The sequence below is a fragment of the Peromyscus californicus genome, unplaced genomic scaffold (genome assembly GCF_007827085.1).
Source record: "Peromyscus californicus insignis strain IS unplaced genomic scaffold, ASM782708v3 Scaffold_5__1_contigs__length_169319896, whole genome shotgun sequence".
Taxonomy (NCBI): Eukaryota; Metazoa; Chordata; class Mammalia; order Rodentia; family Cricetidae; genus Peromyscus; species Peromyscus californicus.
The window spans coordinates 31,396,255-31,409,652 of NW_026294573.1; the positions used below are offsets into that span (position 1 = coordinate 31,396,255).

At 40.0% G+C, this 13,398-nt stretch overlaps 1 protein-coding gene and 1 non-coding gene across 2 annotated transcripts in view; both read left to right on the plus strand.

Annotated features, from left to right (window-relative positions):
• The window catches only part of Macf1 (microtubule actin crosslinking factor 1), a 346,505-nt gene that overhangs the window by 294,271 nt on the left and 38,836 nt on the right, over positions 1–13,398 (plus strand). The window contains 10 exon segments of the mRNA XM_052718421.1: positions 824–990; positions 2,494–2,653; positions 3,002–3,328; positions 4,295–4,379; positions 5,041–5,282; positions 6,014–6,220; positions 8,729–8,848; positions 9,462–9,569; positions 10,821–11,039; positions 12,252–12,455. Coding sequence (XP_052574381.1) covers positions 824–990; positions 2,494–2,653; positions 3,002–3,328; positions 4,295–4,379; positions 5,041–5,282; positions 6,014–6,220; positions 8,729–8,848; positions 9,462–9,569; positions 10,821–11,039; positions 12,252–12,455 — 1,839 coding nt within the window.
• Positions 7,821–7,927, plus strand: LOC128097985 (U6 spliceosomal RNA). The gene has a single exon (XR_008214037.1). It is a non-coding gene; the product is annotated as a U6 spliceosomal RNA (small nuclear RNA).

Genomic DNA, 13,398 nt, shown 5'->3' on the forward strand with positions numbered 1-13,398 from the left:
ATGCCTTCAAAACTGGCTCTTGGGAGGCTGAGGCAGTAGGATTTTTTGAGTTTCAGGCTAGCCTTGATTACAAAGCATAGATTGTGTTTCAGAAATAACCAGGTACAATGAATGTACACCAAGGGGAAACATTTTTTTATAGACCATGTTTATCTTAAAAAAAAGTTTTGGCTTTTTTCTAGTTTTAGTGAGATATAATAACAAATGAAATTGTATATGTTTGCAGCATACAAGATGATGTTTTGGTATATGTATGTAATACATTGTGAAATGACTGCCTTAAGCTAATCAACATATCTGTCTTTTCGGATCCTAACAATTTTTCTAAGTGATTTTGTCTTTTCCTTGTTTGTTTTCTGAGACTCTATGGCTTACCAAGAATTCAGTATGTAGACCAGGCTGGCCTCTAACTCATAGAGATCTGCCTGCCTTTGCCTCCAGAGTACTGAGATTAATGGTGTGCATCACCACTCCTGGCTCATGTATTTGTGTCTTAATTCAAAGGAAGCGACCTGTCAATAATACAGTGACAGCCATGGTACTATTTAAAAACTGAAGTGAGTGGGGGTAGTAGGAACTATACTGTATCACATACTTTTTGGGTCAAGAATGCACTGTTCAATTGAGCTTCAGATTCACCCAGATGAGTTGTTTTGAATTTTTTGTTTTGTTTTTAAGATGGGGTCTTACTATGGAGAGCAGGCTGACTGCCTGTGTTTCCCTGGCGCTGGAATTAAGTGTGAGCCACTACAACTGATTCTTGGTTTATTTTCAAATGACCCTGTGTTACTACTCTCCTTTCTCCTTAAACATTATACTACAGTTGCTCCAGCGACTCCTAGATGATCGAAAGGCCACAGTGGATATGCTTCAAGCAGAAGGAGGCAGAATAGCACAGTCAGCTGAGCTGGCTGATAGAGAGAAAATCACCGGGCAGCTGGAGAGTCTGGAAAGCAGATGGACTGAACTCCTCAACAAGGCAGCAGCCAGGTAAGGGATTTGAGGCATGTTCAGAGGGTTATTTTGTCCTGTGTTTGGTTACAGTCACTGAAGTGCTGTAAAAGCTCTTGGATAACTCGTGTATTGCTTTGGGGGGTGTTCAGTGGCTTTTATTGACAGGTGATAAGTGTTTAGCGATAACCCACATATTACTCGCAGAGACTGATGTTAGTGGCTGCTTGATGGGGGTGGTGGCTCTGTCACCGTAGAGCTGCTGCTGTTCCAGAAAACAGATGCAGATGCCTACAGTCTAGCCAAGTGATAGTTTGAGTTTTTGAGACAGTTTTTTTCTTTTCATATATATAAAGTTATTTTAATGTTTGTAATTGAAACTTGTCATGTTTCTTTTCTGTTATTTTATACTAATAATTGATTTTTTGTATCCTCAAGCACTAGTCTGTGATACTGTTAAATATATATGCATTCAAGAGATGCATACATATTTTCCATCTAAAATAAGTAAATTAATAACATGAAATAGGCTTGCTAAGTGTAACTTGGATAAAGCAGATGTTAAGTAAAGTTTTACTGAAATACATCACACAATCCCAAGTCTTTTTATTTTTATTTTATCTTATTTACTTTGCCAATGCTAGGGATTGAACCTAGGACTTCATGCATGCTGGGTAAGAGTTCTACTACTGAGCTACATGCCCCAGTAGTACCAGGCCTTTTTAAATAGCTATTCATTCAGTCTGTTCTTATCATCCAAACCCCACATTGTGGCCTTTCATTACTAATTTTGTATTCATACAGATCTGTGGTTATTTCCAGGTTCTATCTAAGGTGGTTTCTCTCCCCTTTGTAATGTATAGTATACTTACAATTCAAGCTTAATGTGGATATCATATAAGATTTAAGATTCCAAATGACCTGTGAAGTAAGAGTGTATGTGTGTGTGTGGTGGTGGTGGTGGGGGTTAGTCTTAAATTTTGACTCATAGTGTAGTTTTGACTTGAAATTACCAGAAGCCTAATTGGATTTTTGAAACTGTGGAGGGACTTCTAGCTCATAGAATTACTTACTGCTTTGGTTTTCAAATATTCTCTTCACTCATGTACAGAGATAGCAAGGGTAGAGTAAGACATGAAGACAGTTGATTTGGGGTTCCTTTAAGTTTTATTTATCATGGCTGTTTGTTCTTGTGGTGCACATGCTACATTCCATTCTAATATGTGGAAGGTGATCTAAGGAGGAGTGCTAAAAGATCTCCTTCTATCCTACTCTACTCATGAGGTGACTGGAGAAGTCTTTGTTTAAGCCATCAGGGTTAGCTTTGTCTATTTTAATCAAGGGATAATTATCTACTCACCTTAGAGAAGGCCAGTGGGAAATGATGCAGTGAAAACTACCCCAGCTGTAAAGCAGCTCTACCTAATAGTGTGTTCTGTTTGATGTGGGCACTGAAACCATGCCTGGTAAAGACTGCCCTTTTACTGGACTCAACACTGCATGACTTTCTGCCTGAGCAACTTGTTCTGTGTGTTTGTGTAGGCAGAAACAGCTGGAAGATATCTTGGTTCTGGCCAAACAATTCCATGAGACAGCTGAGCCTATTTCTGACTTCTTATCTGTCACAGAGAAAAAGCTTGCTAACTCGGAACCTGTTGGCACTCAGACTGCCAAAATACATCAGCAGATCATTCGTCACAAGGTAGGAAGGCATTATGATAGATGAAACACAGAACTGGAAGTAGAAACTGAAAAACTGCAGCATTCCCTAGAAAATGTTTTATGGAGTTTTTATTTTAAGATAAGGTCAAATTACTAGTTGGAAAAGATCCATTGGGTTGGAGTAAAAGTAGACATTGACTAATAGGTTAACAGCAGAGGGAGGAAAAACAACGTATGTGCCGCTCTTCATAGTGCTTTTGCCGTACAGCAGGTGAATTTTTATTTTAATTTGTTCTGTTATTTGTTGTTATTCATTGTTTCATGTTTGCTTTTCATTTATTTATTTATTTATTTTTTGTTATTCATTTTTTTCCATCTGGATTTCCAGGCTCTAGAGGAAGAAATAGAAAACCATGCAACAGATGTGCACCAGGCAGTTAAAATTGGGCAGTCCCTCTCCTCCCTGACATGTCCTGCAGAACAGGGTATCATGTCAGAAAAGCTAGACTCATTGCAGGCCCGATACAGTGAGATTCAAGACCGGTGCTGTCGGAAGGCAACCCTGCTTGAGCAGGCACTGTTCAACGCTAGACTGTTTGGGGAGGATGAGGTGGAGGTGCTCAATTGGCTGGCAGAGGTTGAGGACAAGCTCAGTACAGTGTTCGTAAAGGATTACAGACAGGATGTCCTGCAGAAACAGCATGCCGACCACCTGGTATTTGTGTTTTCATTCTTATAGTTATGTTACTAAATTATTTTGTCATTTTGATATGTGTTTCTCTTCATTTCTTTTTCTTTTAATTTCTCTCCCCTCACCTTCATTCCAGACACTACAACTTTATTGTGTGCATAGTGTGTTTATGCATATAAGTGGTGCCAAGTACTCATTCTTTTTGGATAGGTCCGTGAGAATACTTGTATTTAACAAGCTTAGCTGATGATTATAGAAGATCATACAGGTTAGAGTCAAGGCCCATCTCACCTGCAACTTGTGATTTACATCATTGGGTAATGTAGCGGTAGATTTTTGAGTAGATGAGAGCATACTGTAACAAAACCACACATTCTAAATGGTACCCATAATCTCATCATGTAGTTGAAACAAGAACATTTCTGAAATCCCAGGGATTCTGTGTCATCTTATAAAATATTCCTGTTTTAGGCTTTTTTTTAAATTAATGTGTCTTTGTGTATATGTGCCTGTGAGTGCAGAGGCCAAAAGTGTCAGATCTGTGTGGAGGCAGAGTTACAGGTGGATGTGAGATGCCTGATGGTGGTGGTGGGAATCAAACTCAGGTCCTCTGGAACTCTTAACTGCTGAGCATCTCTCCAGCTGTGTTTCTGTTTACTTTTATGAAGTCTCTTTATTTTGGACATAATGGGCATTTTTGCTGTATTTCATTTCTAACATTCTTGTGTTCTTTTAATACTGATAGATTGGTAAAGCTGATTTCATCCTAAATCTTTTCTCATCCAGCCCAAAAGAGAGCTTGCCTATAAAGTATTTCTTAATTGTCTTGAATAATCACATAGAGAGTAACCAAAGTGATCCAAAGGGAATCAAATGTTTGATTTAAACAAAACTGCTAACTCACCTCTTTAGATGCTCTTTTAAAGCTCTCACATTTCTTTTCTCTGTTGTACCATAGTTTTGAGAGTAATGCTATTTTTTCCTTTTCAGGCTTTAAATGAAGAAATTATTAATAGAAAGAGGAATGTAGATCAAGCTATTAAAAATGGCCAGGCTCTTCTAAAGCAAACTACAGGTACTTTGAAAAGTGTACCCCTTAGCACCTCTACGATGTTTTAGATTATTTTATTTTATGTGTTGAGTGTTTTGCCTGTATGTATGTATGTGTATATATATGTGCACCAGTTGTGTGCTTGGTACCCCCAGAGGGCATTGGATCCGATCCCCTAGAACTGGAGTTATAGGTTGTTGTAAACCACTATGTGGTTCTGGAAACCAAACCCTGGTCTTCTGAGCCATATCACCAGCCCCACCTCTGTAGTCTTAAAGATCGTAAGCACCCAGCATGAACCTCTTCTCTTGGTCTGTGAGAAACTTGGTATTCAATTATATTGCTGTATTCTCAAGGGAAGTTGGTTATGCGTTCATTTCCTGCTAAATCTTTTGAAAACCACAAGACTTAGTTGTCTTATATCTGGTTATAGATGACAATACATTGAATACCAGCATTGTCTGTAAAGTTTTGGGAATATATGGAAACACCTGCAGTTGGTTTTAGAGCTTAATCTTAAAAGTGACTTATGCGGTTTAAGGCTTATTTCAAGTTACCCCTGAGTTTAGGATATTAGGCTATAAGTCAGCACCACAGCAAGGAGTCTATGAAGTTTAAGCTCGAATTTAAAGACAAGGTTGAAGAGAGCCCCTTGGTGTGAGCAGTGCTGTGCTCTTCTTCACAGGTGAGGAGGTGTTACTTATCCAGGAGAAGCTGGACGGAATAAAGACCCGTTATGCAGACATCACAGTCACTAGCTCCAAGGCCCTCAGAACTTTAGAACAAGCCCGGCAGCTGGCCACCAAGTTCCATTCTACATATGAGGAACTAACTGGGTGGCTGAGGGAGGTGGAGGAGGAGCTGGCAGCCAGTGGAGGACAGTCTCCCACAGGGGAGCAAATACCCCAGTTTCAGCAAAGGCAGAAGGTAAGCCATCATTTTACACTGGAACAAGGGAAGAGGTTTCATCTCTGTCTGAATTGTGTTTCCTTACCTTTACCTTAAATTAAACCAAACGTACTCCTGCTTTTTCTCTTGTTTACTCATGACAGTAAGATTTGACAAAAAGACATGGATAAAACTAGAGTCTGAAGAAGAAAGAAGTCCATTTCCAAGTCCCTAGGAAGTTTGCTTGCTGTATTACGTTGTCTAATTGACCTCCGCTGTTCATTCTCTAAAAGGAGGCACTATTGGAGACTGGGAGAAAGCAAGTGAAAAGGAGACAAGGGAGATGGATGAGGGCACTGGAAGGGGAAAGAGTGAGAACAAAACAAGTAAAGAAGCAAATGGGGGGAGGTGCTTCCTAGTGACTTCTGATTCTGCTGCAGGATCAGATGCAGTTCTGATGTTCAGAAATACTGTGCAGCTATTCATTAGGTTAGATGTCCATTCATAGTTGGAGTATTAAATAAAAGAAGGAAAAGGAACACTGTTTTACTCACAGACTCTCAAGTCTTGCAGACAGTTCTAAGTAAGCATCAGCTAAGCCTAGAGTCAGGTTTCAGAATGATTGAAAAATGTGATGCAAGGAAAAAAAGAGCTGAAGGAAGGAGGTCAGTGCCCTGCTGGGATATGTGGTAGAGACAGCGCTTTCCACTGCTCCGCTGCTGATGTGCTTAATTTAGCAAGGTGTGGCCTGAAAACTTTTCCCTCCTTAGGAATTGAAGAAGGAGGTCATGGAACACAGGCTGGTGTTGGACACAGTGAATGAGGTGAGCCATGCTCTCCTAGAGCTGGTGCCCTGGAGAGCCAGAGAAGGGCTGGATAAACTTGTGTCTGATGCCAACGAGCAGTACAAACTGGTCAGTGACACTATTGGACAAAGGGTGGATGAAATTGATGCTGCTATTCAGAGATCACAACAGGTAATGTTTATAATGCTGTGCGTTAGTGTCTTAGGTCATGGGGTATGTATGGGATACAGTGCTAAAACCTGTGTAAGTACAGGTTCAGGAAGAACGATGAGATCAAAATAAATACAACAAACATGCTTGCTTCAGTTATGGAGAATACTTGGAAGAGGTTTGATCCAGGAATAGAGAAAAACTTGCAAGAAGAGACCTATGTGAGTGAGGCTTTTTGTTTTTAAAGATTTTTTTTTTTAACTTTTATGTGTATGGATGGTTTTTTTTCTTCATACGTGTCTGCACACCATGTTTATGTCTGATACACAAAGAAGGCAGAAGAGGGCTTGAGATCAGATGGTTGTGAGCCACCATATGCAGGTCCTATGGAAGAGGAAGTGCTCTTAACCTCTGTGCCTTTTCTCTCTAGCCCTGCCTCCCCACCTCCTTTTTTTTTTCCCCCTTTTGAGACAGAATCTCACTATGTAGCTCCATCTTGGCCTTAAATTTACAGAATCTGCCTGCCTCAGCCTCCTGGAAGCTGGGGTTAAAGGTGTGTTTAGCATTTGATGGAAAAGGGCAAGATACCAAGAGCTATAATTACTTTCAAATATGCAAACCAAAATAGCATAGTCACCCCAAATAGAATCCTTTAGTAAACACAGGTGTCATGTTTCCCTCTTTTTCCCTCTGCCTTCTGGCAGGGAGGGGAGATAATTACTCTGCTCTGTAGCTGGGTGTGTACTTTTTCCCCTTTCATTTTTTGAGACAGACTATGTAACCAGACTGGCCTTGAACTCAAGCTCCTCCTGTTTCACCTGAGGCATCACTGTCACACCAGCTGGCCATGCATCTGTTAACATGCCATAACAAAACACACACACTCAAATGAATGCATGACTCCTGGGTTCGCAATGATAAATGTTTTCTGAACCATGAAGACTGTATGATTCCAGATACATCCCTAATTTGTCTTTAGGATTATCCCTAATCATTGCAGCCAATTTCACTTACAATGTATTATTCTTGGGAAACTGAGTACTCACTCACACTCTACATACATATACTTTGAAACAGTCTGGTGTGGCCTAGTCTGTCCTCCAACTCACTATCCCTGTACTTCTGATTCCTCTGCCTCTACATCCCAGGTGCTAGGATATAGGCCTTCTCCATGATGTCCAGTTCATTACTTTTCTCTTTAAACATAGGTTTAGCAACCCTAATCCAAAAATGTGAAGTATTCCAAAATCCAGAGGATGCTCAACCAGTAATGTTGCCTATATAAATATTGGAACATTCAAAATACTTCTGGTTTAGTCTAAGCATTTCTGATAAAGGGTAATAAAGTAAACAGAGGTTAGCACAGTGGAAGAAAAGGTTATGAAGATTAGAGAACTATAATGATCAATAGTTATACAGAGAACGTTCTTAGTTTTTGTGATTGAGTTTAGGATTCTTCTAGGTTCCATTCTTTATCTGACCAAGTTCTTTCAAGTTAATACTACTCAGCTGTCTACTGACATTTTAAATTTACATTTAAACACCTATATCCAGGCATGATGATCCACAAGGTTATATCATAAAACCTTGTCTCAAAAATAAATAAATAAATAAGTAAATAGTGCTCGCTTCGGCAGCACATACGCTAGAATTGGAACGACACAGAGAAGATTAGCATGGCCCCTGCACAAGGATGACACACAAATTCATGAAGCATTCCATATTTGCAGCTACGCTGTTAGTTTACAAATAGGTCAATCGGCCAAAACCAGTGAAGTGTATGTGCAACTCTTGACCTCTTCCTTTTGCAGTGGCTCTGCCCTCACAGCCTCCTGCATCTCCAAGGCAGGTCACTATTAAATGCCCTGATATATTCATGTATTTGGACCCGAGTGTTTGTTTTCATCAGTTAAAATAATAAATAGTAACAAATGTAACTAAAATTACTACAGTTTAGTGTTGGAATTGGAGAGGGTTGACAGAAAGTACCACTTGATTAAAGTTCCCTGATTAGAAAGCACACTTGGAAAGATTCCAGCTGCTGTTTCTAATGGAGGACCAGCCATCTCCTAAGTTCTGTAGCTTCTCTTGGAGGAGTTGAATTCTAATTTTCCTACATTTTTGTTGTTGTGATTTTCTTTTTGGAAATATATTACTGTTGTGAGACAAGGTATGCTTGTGTAGTTCAGGCTGGCCTCAAACTTTTGCTCCTCCTGCCTCAGCCTCCCAAGTGATAGAACTGTAGGCATGCATCACCACCCTCATCTTCATCATGTGTCCTCATCCCTGTTCCCCGCCCATGGTGCTGGGAATTGAGCCACAGCCTCATGCATGCTCAGCAAGTCCTCTTCCACCAACTGCAGAGCCCTCCGGTTGGTTTGTGATGCTTAGGAAATCGTTTCGTTTTTCACTTACTTTTTGAAGTGCGGCTGAGTTTCTAAAAATCCAGGCCTTTCTGGTGTTGGTTAATTTACAGCTGTAAGAAAGAGACCTTGGCTGTTTGTAACTGTTCATTTCCTTGACTCTTAGTACGAGCAGGCTGCTGACGCAGAACTAGCATGGGTTGCTGAAACAAAGCGAAAGCTGATGGCACTTGGTCCAATTCGTCTAGAACAAGACCAGACCACTGCTCAGCTGCAGGTCCAAAAGGTGAGTATAGAACAGCCTGAGTGCTCCCCATGTCCTGACCGCAAGAGAGTTAATGGTTTCATGGAGTGATGATAGAAATTAATCTATAAACGCTTGATTTGGATAAGGAAAATACCTTATGTTTGCTTCTTTTGTAGCAAAGGGTAAGTAGACCTTTAAATCCAAGAAAGAATAGTTAACAATCTCCTGGGTGATTTATGAAGGAAATATTTTTGTAAACAACTAAAAGTAAGCATTGAAAATAATTTTTTGTTTTAAAGATGAGCATCAATGATAGGTAAAACTAACCTTTAAGAATACTTTTATGTATTTTTTTTTTTTAAAGATTTATTTATTTATTAATGTATACAGTGTTCTGCCTGCATGTATGTCTGCAGGCCAGAAGAGGGAGCCAGATCTCGTTACAGATGGTTGTGAGTCACCATGTGGTTGCTGGGAATTGAACCCAGGTCCTCTGGAAGAGCAGCCAGTACTCTTAACCTCTGAGCCATCTCTCCAGCCCATATGTATTTTTAAAGCAAGCAATTTCATTTGTTGTGTCTGACATTTCATCAGCACAGGTCCAGGGCAGGTCCTTTCACTTCTTGGCTTAATTGCAGTTTACTTTTCAAAGGCTTTCTCCATTGACATCATCCGACACAAAGATTCAATGGATGAACTGTTCAGTCACCGTGGTGAAATCTTTAGCACATGTGGAGAGGAGCAGAAAGCTGTATTGCAGGTAAATTACAGTTTTTTTAAATATAAAAACAGGTTATAATTCAAAAGTCCAGGGTTATTTGAAACAGGAAAATATTGTCTCTGTAGAAAATAGTAAAAATGATAACATTTCCCAATAAGCCCTTTTAAGCCAAATAATAGCTGAATTATACATATAAATATTGATTAGATTCTGGGATACAGAAGAAACCTATCTTCATCTGTTCAGAGAGCTATATTTTACTTAAGTTGTGTAAGTGAGATTCCTGTGAATTACAATTATTATTCATGCTGCTATTCTTCATCATGGTAAATTGAAAGTAAAACAATAAAATAGTGTTTTAAAAGTGTTTTTTTTTTTTTTTCTTCCACTAGACTTTCTGATTATTGATGGTTAGGGAAGGGGATGGGGCACATGCCCATAATCAATCCCTTCACATGAGAGAGTGAGGCAAAAACCTCTCAAGTTCTAGGCCATCTAAGTTATATTTGTCCTAATCTTAAAAGTACAACACAAGGTGCATGGTAACCACTGTTCCTCAGAAAAAAATTGACTTGAGCTGTTCCTCCTAAGCACCTGAAGAGTAAGTGTGCGTTTGGAGGCTTTTCTCTTACATCAGCACTCTGTAGGGTCAGTTTCCCACTGTTTTGTTGGGATAATATTGTCTCATTGTTGTGTCTGTCTGCTCGGCTTTTGTTTTTGTTTGTATGTTTTTTGGGATGGAGCCCTGATTGGCCTGGAACTCACAGAGATGGCCTGGCTCTGCCTCCTGTGCCACCAGCCCTAGAAGATTATTTTTGTTATATTTTTCTTGTGTTGTTTTACTACCTTTTACTACCTTTTCAACTATATTCATACTTTTCAAATTCTAGAAATAATGTATATGTATGGTAGTTAAATTGGAATTAATGGGCGGTGGTGGCGCACGCCTTTAATCCCAGCACTCGGGAGGCAGAGGCAGGCAGATCTTTGTGAGTTGGAGGCCAGCCTGGTCTACAGAGCGAGATCCAGGAAAGGCGCAGAGCTACACAGAGAAACCTTATCTCGAAAAACCAAAAAAAAAAAAAAAAAAAAAAAAGAATTAAATATAAAGAAGAAATTAAAAATCATTTATTCATTAGTCCATCTTAGTTAATTTAATGTGTGTCTCTTTACACTTGTGTGTGTGTGTATACACAATTTTGTGAAAGGCCTTTATGCATACCTGCACTTTTTTTTTTTTAAAGGAAAAATGGTTTATAACTTTTTTTTCTTTTTCTATTTGACCCATAGGAGAAAACTGAGTGCCTAATACAACAATATGAAGCTGTTAGTCTGCTCAACTCAGAGCGCTATGCCCGCCTAGAGCGGGCACAGGTCCTAGTGAACCAGTTTTGGGAAACATACGAAGAGCTTAGCCCCTGGGCCGAAGAAACTCTGGCACTAATAGCACAGCTGCCCCCTCCAGCTGTTGATCATGAGCAGCTCAGACAGCAGCAGGAAGAGATGAGGGTAAGGAGCAAGCCACTCCCCTCAGTGAAAAGAATAGGGATTAAAGCCTACGGGGTGAACTTTATGTTACAAAGTCAATTCCTAATCAGAAGTTCTTTTCACAGTGCAAATGCATGTTAAATTTTCTTCATCATTTAATATTAATTGATTAAATACTAAGATTATAGATGTGTCAAGAAGCTGTCAAGCCAGGCATGGTAGTGTATGCCTGCAATCCCAGCACGCTGGATATTGGTGGTCATGAGCTAGAAGACAGCCTGGGTTACTGAAATTCTAGTTCAGGCTGGGGTATAGCAAAAGAAGTTCAAAAGTTAAATTCTCCAAAAAGTTAAAAGAGAAAGAGTTTTAAAACAACTTTTGAATATAGGGATAAAGAAAGAGCTAACTAGGGCTGGGATTAGCTCAGTGGCGGAGCGCTTGTCACATGTCTGAGGCCCCAAATTTGATCCCCAATGTACGAGAAGAAACAATGAAAGAACGAGCTAAAAATCAAAGAAATTTAAAATATTTCTGAGGCTTTTCAGGTATTAAGCATGACTGAATGGCTCTTTCACTTGATGAGAATGAGAGCTGTGAAGGAATTAATCAGAGAGTTTTTGCCTCATACATAAGATGAAAGAAATGTATAGATGTATCAGTAAAACTATACCGTGAGGAATGCTTTACTTAAATGTTCATTTCTGCTTTAAGATTTCTCCTTAGTACTCTTCTCATGTTTCTTTAAGGGGAGGGTGTAAACTGGACATAGCAGTAAAGTCAGAGTGGTTGAGTTACCGAATGATTGCTGTTCTTCAGTTACCCTGCTTGTGACTCAGTCTAAAGTGTAGACAGATACTAAGCTATGTAATATGTATTATAATAATGTGGTGGCAAGACATACTTAGTAACAGTGTGGGAAGTGAGACAGAATATGCCCAGGAAGACTTCCATAGTGATCGGACATCTGATCTGGTTTGGGAAATTAAGAGAATTACATAGCGTTGGAGCCCAAGACCCCCATAAACAGTGAGAGGCTAGGACATGCTGGTTAACAATTCAGTTTGTTCCTCTCAAAGTTGTTATTACCTCCGATCAAAGTATCTAAATAAAACTGATATAACATGCTCATTATTTTTGGTTGGTTTGTTATGACCTAGGAAACCTCACTATATTTTTGTTGCTAATTGCTTATCTCTTCACTTACTATGTTTTAATTCATATTTCTTTCCGTAGCAACTAAGGGAATCCATTGCTGAACACAAGCCTCATATTGATAAGATACTAAAGATAGGTCCACAACTAAAGGAGCTAAACCCTGAGGAAGGAAAAATGGTGGAAGAAAAATACCAGAAAGCAGAAAACATGTATGCCCAAATAAAAGATGAGGTGCGCCAACGGGCCCTGGCTCTGGATGAGGCTGTGTCCCAGTCTGCTCAGGTATGTGTGCTTGTGTTGGGACTCTCCACTGCCCACTAGTCTAAGTCATGCCTCTGTGCAGGAGTCCCCAGACACTGTTATCAACACAGTGTCTGCAGAGTAGGAAACTGTCTCTGCATTCATTCCTGTTCTCAGGAGCGTTGGCGCACTGACACTGTATGAAGGGTGAAGTGCATCTTGGCTGGTTGTGGAATTGTTTGTTGATGGTTTCTCTGAAAACTTCATGCTACAGTGACTCTTTAGCAGGGATGGTTTGAGGAAAAACTCCACCTTGCAGATCCACAACCAGTGATTACCCTAATGAATGAATGGTGAGGTTTAGAATAACAGCGCATGAACTTTTTTTTTTTTTTTTTTTCCCCGGAGCCAGGGTTTCTCTGTGTATCTTTGCGCCTTTCCTGGAACTCACTCTGTAAACCAGGCTGGCCTTGAACTCACAGAGATCCACTTGGCTCTGCCTCCGAGTGCTGGGATTAAAGGCCTGTGCTACCACCGCCTGGCCTAACAGCGCATGAACTTAAGCAGCTAGTTTTTTAGTTCAGAAAAAGTATGCTCCATAGGGAGAAGTACACCAAAGAGAAGGGAAACCACCAGCAGTAGAGTTTAAAGCATGTAACTACACACTTCTCAACTAATATATTAGGTACTTTTGTCATGTCTGGGTATTTTATTCCTTGTTGAGTCAATATTCTTGGTTAATACTTGTACTTACTCAAGTTTTTCCCCCCTACCTCCCGTCCCATCTCACTCACATTGTGGAATGTGTTACTTTGTGTTGTTGCTGCCTGCTCCTGTGTTCCCCACATCGTCACATTTCATTGTTGTGTTGACTGCGCCCACCATTGCAGATTACAGAGGTAAGGTGCCCACTCACTTCCATGGGAATCAGTGTTCTAATAGAGCTGAGAACTGAGGACATTGCCTATAAGAAAGCTTCCTTACC